The following is a 15,069-nucleotide window of genomic DNA, read 5'->3' as shown; positions in this document are numbered from 1 at the left end:
ATTCCTGGGAAATATAACCTTAATGTAGAAAACAAAAACTTTAATATAATTGCTTATTTAGGTTTAGATATTTTGATTTCAGAAACTAAGCCAGTTCAATCTGTTTTCCTAGCAATGACCTTGATGCTGCCGTGGAATACATTGAGCCTGTGCTTATCTCTGGTGCACAGAATCCTGATCAAGCTGTCACAAGTATTTCCTATTTGTTAAGAAAGGTGTCTGAGGAAGGATTAGAACCAGCTTTGGAAAAATGTAAGTTAATTGCAATGATGTTTAAATATTCTGACTAGACAGAGGTGTTATGAAAGAGCTATTACATGTAAACCTGCTCAGTCAGCATAAATCATGCCTGTGAAGTTTACAAAAGTGGCTTTTCAATCAAAGATTTTCCTTATGTACCCATCATTTTGCAGTTGGTGTGATGGCAGAACGACTGGCCAGTCAGTTTGGAATTTACAGACCTGTCACAGATCTTTTCCTTCAATATGTCAGTGCAGACAGAGTGGATGATGCCAGATCGCTGCTACAGGTAATGACATAACAAGAGAGGTACAGAAATGCGTCGAGCTCTTCAAAGGTTAACTGAGAAATTGTCAAAAAGAAGTGGTGTATAGCATAGGCTAGTACTAGTATGCTTTTGAGTTACAGCGTGAGTAGCAGTAGCACAGTTTAGGCTGTTCCAAACCCTGAGCTAGTATGCTAGAACTGATATTAGTAGTAGGTGCCAGAGTTGGAAGTTTTTTTGCCTTCTAACAACCCGAAGAAAATAAAGGAAGACTGGCGTATTACTTGAAATTCCATCCAAAGCAAGTATTATTTTAAAGGTTTCTGCTGGACAGCAGGTGCTTCTTGCAAACCATTTCCTTGCAACTTCTCACATAATTTCTTAAGTGCTGTAAACAGACTATCTTACAGCTGTACAGTTTGCAAAGCAGAAGCAGGCAATGTTTGCTTTCCATGGACCTTAGTTCACTTGGTTGCTGTAATATTGTATATGCTGTATTCAAGCTTTATCAAAGAGCTGAATTTGCTTTCTATTCGCTTGAGCATCACAGGCGCATTAAAAAGCCAAATGCTGGTCTCTGTGCCACAGTCTCAGCTCAGTTAGCCATCTTCAAGGAACGAGACAACTGCATTCGTGCCTTTTGTACAGAGCTAAAGACAAAGCCGAGCCAGAGGTGGGATGAACTGTGGGTGATGCGAGCTGCCGCTGGTGGCGTGCACAGGCTCTGTCAGGGAGGCTCATCCCAGCAGGTGGCCGTCCAGCAGTCACCCCGATTCTGCCGATTGTTCTGTCTGCATAGGCTCCTGCCTCAAGTTGAGGCGTCCTACCATCTCCTGGTAGTGCACACTTCTAATTTACCAGTTCCTAGGTGTTTTAAGCCAAAGAAAAAGCTGTGCTTCGACCGTCAGATGTTTTATGATATTCCAACAACATTTTTTGAGAAGAACATGTACCAACAAATATGTTCAGTTACTTCTGCTACAGTGTGAAGTGTATTATTTGTATATTCGCTGCTCCGGAATATTGCTTTGGTTATTGCTTTGCCTAACAGTTCGTCTGAGTATTCAATTAAAAGGAGACTACAATTTTGATATAAAACCCTCCTGCTATATAGCATGAAACATCCAAATGCAAAAAAATCTCAAGTTGTATTACACTTCCTGATTTTTTGATTGCTCTTTGAAATGAGTGAAATTGAACGAGTGAATGAAATTGAATGAGTGGATGAAAATTGGTTACAATTTCTTCCTTTTGGGAAGATAGAGGGGTTTGCATTTTTAAGTAAAATCTGCATATTCTTAAAACTTTTTAAAACATGGAATAATTCCATTCATATATTCATAAAACTTCTTATTATAAAAGCATCCAACTGTTGGAATTCAATTCATGGCTCTATAGCATACTTGAAATAATATTGTATATGCTTTATCTTGGAGGAGAGTTTTAAAATATTTTATGTTAAGTGGATGTTCACAGATAAGCTTGTGTTGAAACTTCTGTGTATGTGAGAAAATTTGGTTTTTATATGATGCAGGAGAAATTTGGGGTGTATTAAACATTCTTGACTGCTATTGTGGATCAAGTATTCTACTAATAGGTAACTAGAAGATAGTGATAACCACTGTCCATTGTTCATTATTCTCTTGAAAAGTAGACCACAATCTAAATGAATTATTTTGCTTATAATAATCTGGAATATTACCGTACACACGGATACTCCTTGATTTCAGAAATGCATCTAAGAGCCTATTTAAAAGTTCAAGAAGTAGCAACAGTGTCTTTTGTACTGTCTGGAGGGAGAATGCTTTTACTGATGAAAGTCGTAAGTGATTTGATATTTCAGAATGAAAGCGGGCTGTGGAAAACACTGCTCCAACTAGTCTGTCTCTTTCCTCTCAGTAAATAAAATGTTGCAAGTTTCTCCCATGAATATTTTGTTTCTTTTTATCACCATAAAGCAATTTTTTGTCAGAACAGTATGGGTGCACTTTTGCCTTAATTTGCCTGATGCAATGAGGCTTCACACCTTTTCACCTGGACCTTAAAAGAGCTTGTTAAACTATATTACACATACCATACATTCATAATGGCATAACCTAAAATTTCTTGTTTGCGTATGTCTAAAATGCTAATTGAATGTATTAAGTTCATGGTATGTGTATTTTATATGCACAATATTCTCTTCTGCCTGTACATTTTGGTACTGATAAAATATCTTACAGCTGGTAAAAAGCACTGTGCGTTGTAAGAATTTTAAGACTGACACCTTTGAGGAACATACACTAAAATATTGTCTTGTATATTTTATTTTGCCCTTGTTTCTAAAGTAACGTAGATTTTTGATTTATCTGGGCTGTCTCAAACTTTTTTTAAGTTCAAGTCTCTCTCAAACACTGTCTATTGCAGTGAAAGCCTTTTATAAAATAGAGAGATTGAAATCAGTCCTTTGTATGCATAAGTGTAGGTAATTATACTTTAAAGAGAACTTGCTTTGTACATTTTAATTTTTATAAAGAAACGAGCAGTTATCTCCCTGACACCTTATTAAATGTATAATTAACCTTATGATCCCTAGCTCACTTGTGAATGCTTGGCAGTATAATTGGAGAGGAACAGTGTTTCTCTTTTTCATTCTTTTGCAGTCCTAAACCTCTTTTTTGTGGTATGTTGAAGTATTAGTTTAATTCTTTCCTCTTTTGTTTTAAACAAACTTTATACCTACCATTTTAAAAACAATGTTTACCAAAACGGTGCATGAAATGAACTTCTTTCCTGCGTTAAGTGGTGTTTTGGTGTTGGGTTTGTTGTGGGGTTTTTTTGTCTTTTTTTTGTTTTTTTCAAACTAATGGTTAATTGTTTACCTTGTAAATAGGTAATATATTAATTTATTATTTTAAATGTCTGTAGTTGGATATTTTCACCTGAGTAATTTTGTCACTAACCTACTCATGACTGCTACATTATTTCTTTTTCTTTAGAGGTGTGGTGCATTAGTTGAGGAGAAGAGAACTTTAGTGAGTTTCATGGCTAGATCAGCATCTAAACCTGGACAGGTATATATATTTTTTCGTGTATATCATTGTATATGTAGCAAAATACTATTTCATCAACCATTGTTGAAGTGTTTTGGATCTTGAACTTCATAGTTGACAGCTCTATCACGTTTCTCAGGGAGGTTAATTTGCAGAGCTGGTTACATTTAAAGGAACAGTTTACTTCATGGAGCATGGTGGAAAAGAGGGTGTAGTTAATATTTTTCTATTTTTTCAGTAATTTCCTCCATTTTTGATGTTATACTTTATATCCTACAAACATTGTGCTTTAAATGTTTTACTGCGCTATCCAGTTCAGTATTGCAACCTGAAAGTACTTATTTTGTTGGCTACATTGTATGAATAAAAATGCAAGTTAAAACCTCAGCCTCTCTCTAATGATAAAATGTCTCTGTGTTTACATTAAAAGACACATTTCATATTACTTGCTATGGTGATTCGGGCATGTATCTAGTTTGAGCATCTGTTTAGATTCCTGGCTTTGTGCTTATTCCCTGTAATGTGAAATGCTCTCATAGTTGTGCCTGCTATACTCCTGTCCCTCCCTCCTCATATACCCCCCTCAAAGTTAAAAAAACAAACAAACAAACAAACAAAACCTCAACAAAAACCACCTAAAACAATCAATCAAACAAACAAACAAAACAACAACAAAAAAAAAACCAAAAAACAAACCCAGCACTGAACAACAAAAAACCCCTCCAAAACACACATATGCATGCAAAACCACATTAATTTCTTTTTCATAGAAGAGCGGCATCAGGAAACAGTTAATATGCAATGGTGTCTGTAGAAGAAATAAAAAACTTGAAACTTTCTAGCTTTTCGAGCTGAAATTTTAATAACAGCTAGAAGTTAGTAGTATGTGGTAAAGATGTTACTAGTTTCTATAAGCTTTTTTAAATTCAAGACCTCAGAGGTTTTGAAACTGGAATCAGAGGTTGAGCGAGGGAAATTCCAAATTTAAGCACATCAGTTAGTGGTCTGACTTCTTTTGAGCACCGATCACAGCTACTATTGACCTCTAGGTCAGTGAAGGCCGCTGAGTAGTTTGCAGTTTTTTTAGATTGATTGAAGTCCTGACATATTCTCATTAATACATTAGTTGTTTCCTTCAACAAAAATTGAGAAACTAACGTTTAGGCTTCTTGAGTATGGGTTTTAGTCCCATATTTTGTTTCTTTTATTTTGTGCCTGACTTCTTTGACTATTTCTTATCTGCATATGAAATTTTGGGAAGGAAGTTATTATGTCTACTCTCAGCTGCACAGTCCACTCCTTGTTATCAGTACAGATCTTTTCACTTACAAGATCTGAAATAATTATTCAAACTTTGGCAATTTTATTTTGTTCTTTAAGAATTGACACTAATGCTCTTTTTGTCTGTGCATTGAATTTCATAGGCAAAGAAGATCAAGACGCTTCTAGAACTGATTCCTGAGCATCTAGATATGGAAATTGTGTACCGTTACCTCATGAGATGTTATGGTAATTTACTGTCCTTGGAATAGTTGGTTGTTGTTTTTTTTTTTCAGTAATAGCTCTTGAGACATTCAGAAAGGTCATGGAAACCCTTAGAATGAGGAGTAGGATCTACACTGTGAAACTTGCTTTACGGTTTGAGCCACAAAGAGGTGGGAGGTTTGTCTAGGGTTTTTGTTGTTCAAGTCTGTTGGGTCTGCATACTATCCTAGCTATTAGGTTGGAAAAGCAACCAGCTGACCCCAGCCTTGAATCCTTTACAAAAGGAGCTGTATTAGGTTGAAGGATACTGCTACAGTAGAGGCTAAGCAGGGGTTTTCCGGAATAAAAAAAGAATCCATCCTAATCCATGGAGAGAAATACTGTAGAAATGAATGGCTTTTAAAACAATTCTAGCTTTTTTCCCAAAAAATGTAATAAGTATATTTGTTCCTTTTATGTGTGTGTTTCAAAATCATAAGTGATTTGTTCTATCAGTAGTGTGCAAGGACCTTATTGTTAGTGTAGATTCTTTATACTTGTTTTAATTTAGCCAAAGTTAATATTCCAGGTGCCTTCATTTGGATTTTCCTAAATAGTTGACTGGAAGTGCTAATCATTTCTCTTTATAGTTGAAGTCAGAGAGGAACAGCTCTAAAAATGTCAAGTTGCTTATTTAAGTATGTTTATTTGCAACACTTACTCTTGGAAACCCAGGACGTAGCCCTGTGGCAACACTCAGTTGGAAGCTTGCCTCTTTGTGCTGCGGTGTCCTTTGCCTTGTGTGCTCTGGTACAGTCCTCCAGCTGTATTACAGGGAGTAAATACTCTTCACACGTTTAGTAGAAGCAAAAAGATATAATGACAGAAGCCCTTGTGCTCCAGTCTCTCACAGAGGAGATAAATAGGAATAATTAAGTAAAACACTTCAAACCCAAATCCAAGGTTGGTATTAAAGGAATATAAGCTTCACTGTATTGAATCAACGTGTAGAAGTTCTCATGATGTAGTATCTAACTTAGAAAATTCACATGCTTAGTAACGTTCAAAACAGCAATCGCTACCAAAATCCTTTAGCCCCATAGTTTCATTCACAGCAGGGTAAGTTTTCTAACACGTTTTTATAAAACAAAAAACCACCCTCTTGTCACCAGCGTTGTACTTGCTGCTTTACACTATCATTAGTCCTTTACTGCTTTTACCTCAGTAAAAATTCCAGAAGTGAAATAATTAATTTTTTCAACATCCTTTCCAACTACATCATAGTACAGCAATTTCATAGAGATTGCAGAGAATCGATCACTTGCTCTATTACACCTAAAACAGTGATTAGAGTGTATTTAACACATGAAGCCACACTGTATGTGAACAGATGATTGCTGTAGTTTCTTCAGGCAGAGATGTAGCTGGCTCATAGCAAGTTCTAGAGGAGACATTCAGTACCAGCATGAAGAGTGTTAAAAGCTGTTCCCAGGTTATTCTGTACAAGCATCTCCCCTGTATGAGACATGGATTCTACTCCTGTATCAGGTAGAAGAGTGCACATCAGTTACTTGACGTACTTTACCAGGACTGGGCTGGATTAGTCATACTAGGATATCTTTGCGTTTCCTATTGCATCTTTCTGTTTTAAGAAGTAAGGTGTTGTCCTACTCTTAGGATATTCAGGGGCATTGACTATAATCTGTGCCCACCATGTATAATATGTACAGACCTGTGCACATGAACAGCAACTTAGCTACCTCTTCCCCTCATCCCTTCTCTTCCATTCTTGATACCTTCTGCAGTGGTATGTTAGTTTCATTTGGCTGTTAAAATGATCACCAGTAAAATATATAGCACGGCTGAAACTTAGAAGGCTGTGCTTAGGCTGTGTTCTAGCCAAGAGGGCTAGAAATAGGATCTTTTATTTAAAAGATATTTTTTTTGCTTTCATTTTACAGTTAGTAAGCTTTAAAACATGATTTCTCATATTGGGCCAAGTCCAACCTTGTAGGATCATCATTTTCCAGAGAAAAATTATTCTACTGTCAGGTCCATTGTTTTTAATTAGTTAGAAAGGGGAACGAAAGATGACAGAGTACTATTACTACAATCGGTTACTGTTACTAGTTATCAAAATAAATGGACAAATAAAATAATTGTTTCTGTGTTTAGTGAAGATATTGTAAAATATAGATCACAGCTGAAAGAAGTCTGATCATATATCAGACATCCATGACTGAACAAATAAAGGGATGTTTACTCTTTTCCTCGTCCTGAGATATGATCCACTGCCAGGACTAGATTTCCTTCATCTGGTGAGATGCATAATCCTTAGTTGTATACCTTCTAGAAAACAAAAATACATAAAATCACATTTGTGTGGTCCGTTAAATGCAATCTAACTGTTAGGTCTTTTTGTTTTCCATACAATAAATACATCTGTTTTTTAAAAATAGAAAGTTGAAGATTTCTATTAGGCTTTCATTAAACCATCATTTCATGCAGTTTCTGCAGTAGCCTCCCACATTCAAAAAGGAGCTCAGCCACTTGCCAGATGTTGAGTGGGAAGATTTTTCTCATGAGAAAGGGACCCAGGCTATCCATTTTTGCATAATTAAAGCTTTATTTGCCTTTAAGGACCATTGTTTTTATAGCCCTTATGGTTGTGAAGATGGTGTTTCCAAATGTGAACAAGAATGAACCTGAGGTAGCTGCCGTGCTGCAGGTGTTTGTGTTTTCCCGAGCAACAAAATGAATTTAACTGAACGTGATGGCTTCCTTATTGTTCACAAGGTGCTAGGAACTGTTGTACCGCTTCTCGGACCCTGAGGACAACAGTGAAACTGTCAGGGGTCGCTTTAATTTTGTCCTGATGCTTCTCAAGCAAATGTCTGAGCAGCAGAGAAGTCTATGGTTAAGCATGAGTCAATGTAGGAGGAGTTTCTCCCCTCTCCCACTTTAGAGGAAAGAGAAATATACTCCACTCTTCTACAGCTAGAAGGGAATAGCGCTTTAAATAAATGAAGAACGGATTAGTTAGAACCTGTTGCAGGCAATGGTGCCTTTTATGGAATATACAGCAAAATGTTGTTGGTTACCTAACCAGTTAAGGTTTGTAATAGTGTTAGAGGGTCAGCAAAAACTTTCTTCTGCCCAGTAGGGTGAAATGGGTTTTTCTTTGTGTTCTAACATGAGCATCTGACCTTTGTTTTCTTTGTTCCTTTAGGTTATAGTTTTTGACGTAGCCAGCACCTGGAACCGTAACAGTATTCTGTCAGTACTTAAGGGAAATAAATTCTGTTCTGGAGTTCTCACATGCTGAACTTGGGTGGCTTTTGTTCTGGCTTTTTTTTATTTTTTATCATTTGCTTCAGAGAGGGGCATATGCCTCTGTATCTCACATGCTAGAGTGGTGTGTTCTCACCGTGTAGCTCCTACTCCTTTGTGGTTCCAGCACATTCTTGAAGGAATTGATCATCCAGCCTCAAATAAAAAGGAAAGCTAGAATGGCTGTGTATGTTCTCTTCTCATATGTGAATTGTCAGTAGAACATGAAGAATATCCAGACGTCCTGGTAAAACAGAACCAATTTTCACAACACCAGAATATTTCAAATATTGTGTATTAAAATATTTAGAATATGTTTTGGCAAGTAGTAGGAATGCATGACATTGTGGAAATAGGTGAACAGAGGAACAGTTAACCACTGGGGTTTTTTTTTGTTTGTTTTTTTTTCCTTCAGAGTTGGATGGGGATGTTGCTGCTGTAAAAGCTGTGTATGAAAAAACAAAAGAGGAGAATATACAGCTGCACGAGCTATCTCTGAAATCTTTAGCAGCTTTTCTGAAGAAAGTAGGAGAGCCTGTCCCTTTCACTGAGCCCCCTGTGAGTATTTCCTAATTAAGAAATAGATCTGCAGAATTGTGTATGTTCAATTTTAATAAATCAAATTCCAGGGAATAATTACATAGGGATTAGATCTCTGCAGAGACTCCTCAAAGGAGGTAATGTATGAAGTACTGAGTGTTGTAGGAGCTATAGTAATCTCGCATTGGATTTGACTTAAGGAAATAAAACCTCTTGGGGCTTATGGTATTTCAACTACCTGATCCTTATCAGACACTCATCTACAGGTGTACCTTTATCAAATGTCCTTGGGGCATTTATCTAAGCAATTGAACTTTAAAAGGCTTGCAGAATGTGTATTTCGTTAACAATTAATGGGGTTTAGTTGTCGTATATTACCTGTTGTGTATCTAGTACAAGTGGCTGCTTTAGTAGGATGGCATTTTAGAACGGTAGGAATTATTTTTCTATTGCAGCTTTGCTTCTAGCTGCCTTGCCAACAGATATATGCAACTGTGCAAATATCTTATTTGAGGGTGACAAGTGGCATGACGCTAGATCTGTCAAGACTTGTAAATACTTCTTTCACGTGATTCCTTTGACTAATAGTCTAACAGTACCATTTTAGCGAAGCAGATTTTAAAGACTCACTATATTTTCCCTCTCTTAGCAAACTTTTTGTTGCTATTTTGCTAGCCACTTTTTGCATTCCAAAATAAGTGTTTTTCTGTAGTTCTGTAAAGACCCGATTACGTGCTGCTTCTCCCTATTGCTTCGTGATAAATGCGATTTTCTTATTTTGCAAAGTATTAAAATAAATTTTGGCATAAAATATTTGGTTTAGCCTTTTAATAGCTGTGGAGTATTTTTATGCAACCTTCACATATAATTTATAATCTGAATTTCTATTTGGACTCTGTAAATTTGAACCCTAGAATGTCTGTTTCTTACATGTAGCTAGTGAAAATAAGGGTGTTTCTTCAAAGTCACTGAAATGATTCATTTTCTGACTTCCCTGTTCAATTTTTCTCTAACGCAGCTTGGTTTTTAAAAGCATCTCATAATTTTTTTGACACAATTGCAGATTGCAGTTAAAAAGTATTTTCATTTTTTAAATGAAATTGATTATATTATTGCATTTTGTAATAGAAGCTTCATTATGCATTTTTGGCAAGGTTTTCCCTTTCCTTTTATTCTCTCTCTCTGGTATTTCTCTTAATTATACAGACTTCAATACAGATCTAGTTTTGCATGACAGAGAATAATAGATTTTGCTTTTGTCAGGACATAAGACTTTGTTCAGAATTAGTAACTTTTCAGTTGAAGCAATGTTCAACTTGTTTGTTCCACTCTCTTTCTAGGAGACGTTCAAGTTCTATGTGGAAAAATGGAGGAAAAGAAGATTGGAAGCATCATGAACTGACAGTCTTTTACGCTTTAGTTGTTTATGAAATTGTCTAAATATTACATTAAATAAAAATTTAAAAAAGCATGTTTTTCTGTGTAATTTTTAATATAAATCTGTGTTTAAACAGCACTTCCGTAGCTGTAATTGATAGAAATGTTCATTAATAGAAATTCTGTTAAAATTGCTAATGAAATATCAAGATGCAGCTTTCTAGGCTATTTCTGTTTATGTATCATCTGCTACAACTCGAACTGTATTTTGGCTCCTCTTGATTCACCAAATGTATGTATATCAAGAAGGTTGCTAGAGGGGAACGTAACTGTAACTTAAGCAAAACTGTCTTATCCGTTGTTGTTCTTTGCCTGGTAAATTAACTTTGGGGTGAAAGTAGAGGGGTAAAGAATCTTCAGGATTCATCTGTATCTACACAGGAAATAAATACATTTTTTTTTTAGATTTCACCTAAATGTACTTCTCTTGTGTTAAATATCTCATTAGGGCGTTTGATATTAGAGGTAAAGACAAAATACTTCTACCTTTTACACTAGCTTCTGTGTTGTAGCTTTATAGCATCTGTGATTCATTCTCATAACTGTCAGTCGGATGAATTTTACGGATACAAGAACTGTATATCCATGAAAACATGCTTTTTCAACAAAGGAGGGCCCATTATTTGCAGGGATAGCAGTTGTTTACTCGCTGGGAGACTGGTGGGCATGCTTTATTTGTGTAAATGTGGGAGTAAACCTACTGTGGTGTGAGGTTTTACAGTCCAGAGTTGTGAGATCATGAAAATAAGACACTTAGAAATTACAAAGGTGAAAGAATACATAGCAAATGTAGGGCCACGAGGATGATCAGAGGGCTGGAGCACCTCTCCTATGAGGACAGGCTGAGAGAGTTGGGGTGGTTCAGCCTGGAGAAGAGAAGGCTCCGGGGAGACCTTATACTTGCTTTTCAGTGTCTGAAGGGGGACTACAAGAAAGCTGGAGAGAGACTTTTTAGAAAGGCATTTAGTGATAGCATGAAGGGTGATGGCTTCAAACTGGAAGAGAGTAGATTTAGATTAGATATTAGGAAGAAAGTCTTTACGGTGAGGGTGGTGAGGCACTGGAACAGGTTGCCCAGGGAAACTGTGGAGGCCCCATCCCTGGAGGTGTTCAAGGCCAGGTTGGATGTGGCTTTGAACAACCTGGTGTAGCAGGAGGTGTCCCTGCCTATGGCAGGGGGTTGGAACTAGATAATCTTCAAGGTCCTTTCCAACCTAAACCATTCTATGATTCTATGACAAAACATCCGTTGTTTCTGTGAACAATGATGGAAACTCACAAATGTGCACAACAAATGGACTACGGTGCCTATGCAGTACTTCAAACAGGTTTTAATGAAATGAAAGCTTGTTTCTGTGCATTTGATAACTTTGTTTATTGATCTTTACATTTTCACTCAGTTAACCTTATCTTTCTTAAGTTTTCCCACATAGGCAACACCGTGGTAACTAAAAATTCATGTGCATGCACGAGGTTTTGGCAAAATTTTGAAAGATTTATACAGTAATCTGTATCAAAGTTAGGAAGAAATCGGGACCTCATTTTTTAAAGTAAAATTTCCAATTCATTAACTAGCATGTTTACAAATACACAGAAAATTCCTGCTGTGCTTAAAAATTGAGGCATAACTAATCAGGGGCTGAGGAGTGGTAAATTTTGTTTTCCAAACTGTGTCTCGCTCCATTGGTGGTGTGGTTTTACGGTGACCTTCTTTACTTCACGAGCGTAGGCTCGACAGCGCACTGCACCTACGTGGCTCTAACAGTCTGGCACCCTTTGTTCCTGGCTTGTCAAGATAAGGCATTAACATCTGAAATTCCATTCACAGCCTAATGGTTGTGTGCCCTATCTGAAAGCAAGCCTCGGCAGTACTCAGTTTGTTTCATTTCACAAATGCAGATGTTGATTTTTTTTTTTTTTTTTTTTTTTTTTTTTTCTGAAGCTACATCTACATTACATGTGTCTCAGTGTAATAGCAGCATAATTGAAGACTGTGTCAACTGGTTAGCAACCCTTTCTCGAGTGCCACAGCTCTTGTTTTTAGAGGTTATCTCGTGCATCTCTCAGTTTCACAGCGGTAGCCGTGTTCCGGTGAATGTAGTCGCATCTGAGCGTAACTGGAGGCAACGGACCGGTGTGCTTTTTTGAGCTAAGCTAGCACATAGGGTAAGGAAGAGCATGAATATTACTTGAAGGGAACTGTGTCCAGTCCTGGGCTCCCTGGTTCAAGAAGGACAGGGAATTGCTGGAGAGGGTACAACAAAGGGCTACAAAGATGATTAGGGGATTGGAGCATCTTTCTTATGAGGAAGGGCTGAGGCGCTTGGGTCTCTTTAGTCTGGAGGAGAGAAGACTGTCGGGGGATCTTATTAATGCTTACAAATACTTAAAGGGAGGGTGCCAGGGGGATGGGAGGAGTCTTTTTTCAGTGGTGCCCAGTGATAGGACAAGAGGTAACGGGCACAAACTTGAACATAGGAAGTTCCATCTTAACATGAGGAGAAACTTCTTTACTGTGAGGGTGGCAGAGCACTGGAACAGGCTGCCCAGAGAGGTGCTGGAGTCTCCTACTCTGGAGACACTCAAAACCTGCCTGGATGCCGTCCTGTGCAACCCTGCTCTGTCAGGGGGGTTGGACTAGATGACCTCCAGAGGTCCCTTCCAACCCTGACCATTCTGTGAACACCCGGCCATCACAGAGGAAGATAACAACGGATCTGTAGATCTTTAACTACCTTTCTGATGAGGAGGTGGCATCTCATGTGGTCGTGGACCAGGTGCAGCTGGCTGTCAGGTGCTGCATCCTTCACTAGGCTGTGCTGCAATACTGGCAGGCTGTGTTTGCTGGCTGCTGCCGTCGGAGGCAGAAAAGCAGCAGAGGACACCGCAGCCAGGTGCATGGCTGCCTGCTGCTAGCGCCCATGCGTGAGGTCTGACCGTGCAGGACTAGTACTGGTTGGCATCCACACCTTTTCCTTCTAACTTGCTTGACTTGAACTCTTAACAATGCCCTGTGATTTTATGGTTGCAGCTGTGGAAATGGAAGGTAAATTTGATAGCCTATAACCAAAGAATACAAATTGATTTTGTTTTCAGCTCTGAAGTTGCATTTTGAGTGGCCTCATGGAAAGCCATGGGCTGAGCAAGGCGGCTGCGAAGCCAGTTGAAGGTCAGTGAGGCACTGCAGGAGCGTGAGCCCAAACGGTACCAGGGTTTCCTGGCAGCAGTGACAGGTTGATGGATGGGTCAGGGTGCGCGCTGGCCACTTGGGGTGACCTTCCAGTAGCCCTGGCCCGTGGAGCCTGGTGGCAGAGATGGGAAAGCAGGGATTACGCAGAAGATGGGGAAAGGCTGCTGTTGTGTGATAATATTTCTGATTTTCTATTCCAGTAAATGCTTCGTGTACAATTAAGGAACGATTACACAGAGGAGTGCAGTCTCTCCTGTCTTTAAAATGTGGGGCAGTGAGGGATTTGTGCCACTCCGGGACACAATCATCTCAGTCTGAAACAAGGCTATACTGGGAAGGTTTTGCAGAATCGGCACTTGTGCCGACTCTCCTAGAATACGCTTGAAATGATAATATTTCTTGGGCATTGGTGTGCTGAGACTCGGCCATTTCAAGCATGAAGGGAAATGCGGTTTAGAAGGTTAGCATTTCTTCACCAAATAAGTAGGCAGCTTCATTATTTATTTCTTCGTATTCAAAGAAAGAAACCCGTAAGATGACAAAATGCAAGATGGCAGTCTTGCAGACTTGTCACGGTGATTTATTAGCCCAGATGCCAAACGTACTCTGTCATACTGACCACAGCGCTCACCCCTTAAAAGCAGAAAAGGGTTATTTGCCACTGGCCTAGTGGGTAACTGGGATCGTGCAAGACCCAGACCAGGTGTGGTGTGTGTGAGATAGGAGTGCGCTTTTCCAGAGGCCTCTGTGGGAAGCTGAGAGTGTGCTGATGTGAAATGACCTGACACGTTACCGTAAGAAGCGAATTGTGTGAGTGTGTATGTGTTTGCATAATACTGTGTCTTGATTAGGGTTGAGAGGACTGGAAGAAGCTTGCCACTTGCATTGAGGTGACTTAATCTCACTTCTGTGCCCCGCGCCACATCACGGACTCGCCTTTTTTCCCCTCACTGCCCTTGAGGCGAGGGCGGGAGGAGGGTTCTTTTTCGATTTGGAGCTCAGTATGGGAAAAGTTTCCCCGTTAACTACCAATATAGTCATTTTGCGGCACGATAATTACATGCTGTAGTTCTATCCTTATCTACTAAAACAGTTTGTTCAACTCATTGTCTCCTGAGGCCTCCTCTCTTTCTATAGCAAGAAACGCAGCTTGGTAGGTTAGCAGCTGTCTTCAGACTTTCTTAATGCGTACCCACTGTTGAAAATGGAGTAGCTGAATGGATCGTGTCTGTGGCAGTGACAGCTCCGAAGGTTTTTATAGATTGAATGCCTGAGTCAGCAGGATTCCAGCTGCAGTTTACAGGAACAAGGGAGGGTCGTAACAGCGCAGGTAGGATCACGAGTGCACATATTGACAGAGAAATAGACTGGAAGCGCGTTCACCACAGTGCTACTCTATTTATTGCTTTTCTCAAAGGTGTGATGCTTCCGGACTCGCCAGGAACAGCGCAGAGGAGGAAGTGACAGAAGTGATGGACGTGACCGGTAGGTTTTGCTGTTCAATGTGAGAAATCTGTCAGCATCTAGAAGGAATGTCCAATTTCTTGCACCAGTATATTGTCGCTGTAAAG

At 38.9% G+C, this 15,069-nt stretch overlaps 1 protein-coding gene across 1 annotated transcript in view; it reads left to right on the top strand.

The window, feature by feature from the left end:
- LRPPRC (leucine rich pentatricopeptide repeat containing) overlaps nucleotides 1-10,714 on the top strand; it is a 96,109-nt gene extending 85,395 nt beyond the window's left edge. The window contains exons 33-38 of the mRNA XM_082480609.1: nucleotides 113-252; nucleotides 414-529; nucleotides 3,484-3,558; nucleotides 4,962-5,046; nucleotides 8,747-8,889; nucleotides 10,212-10,714. Coding sequence (XP_082336735.1) covers nucleotides 113-252; nucleotides 414-529; nucleotides 3,484-3,558; nucleotides 4,962-5,046; nucleotides 8,747-8,889; nucleotides 10,212-10,268 — 616 coding nt within the window. The 3' untranslated portion in view covers nucleotides 10,269-10,714. The remainder of the gene's footprint in view (nucleotides 1-112; nucleotides 253-413; nucleotides 530-3,483; nucleotides 3,559-4,961; nucleotides 5,047-8,746; nucleotides 8,890-10,211) is intronic.
- The last annotated feature ends 4,355 nt before the right edge of the window (nucleotides 10,715-15,069 follow it).

Source organism: Vanellus vanellus (assembly GCF_965231255.1).
Source record: "Vanellus vanellus genome assembly, chromosome: 3".
Classification (NCBI taxonomy): Eukaryota; Metazoa; Chordata; class Aves; order Charadriiformes; family Charadriidae; genus Vanellus; species Vanellus vanellus.
This window is presented reverse-complemented; position numbering and strand designations above follow the sequence as displayed.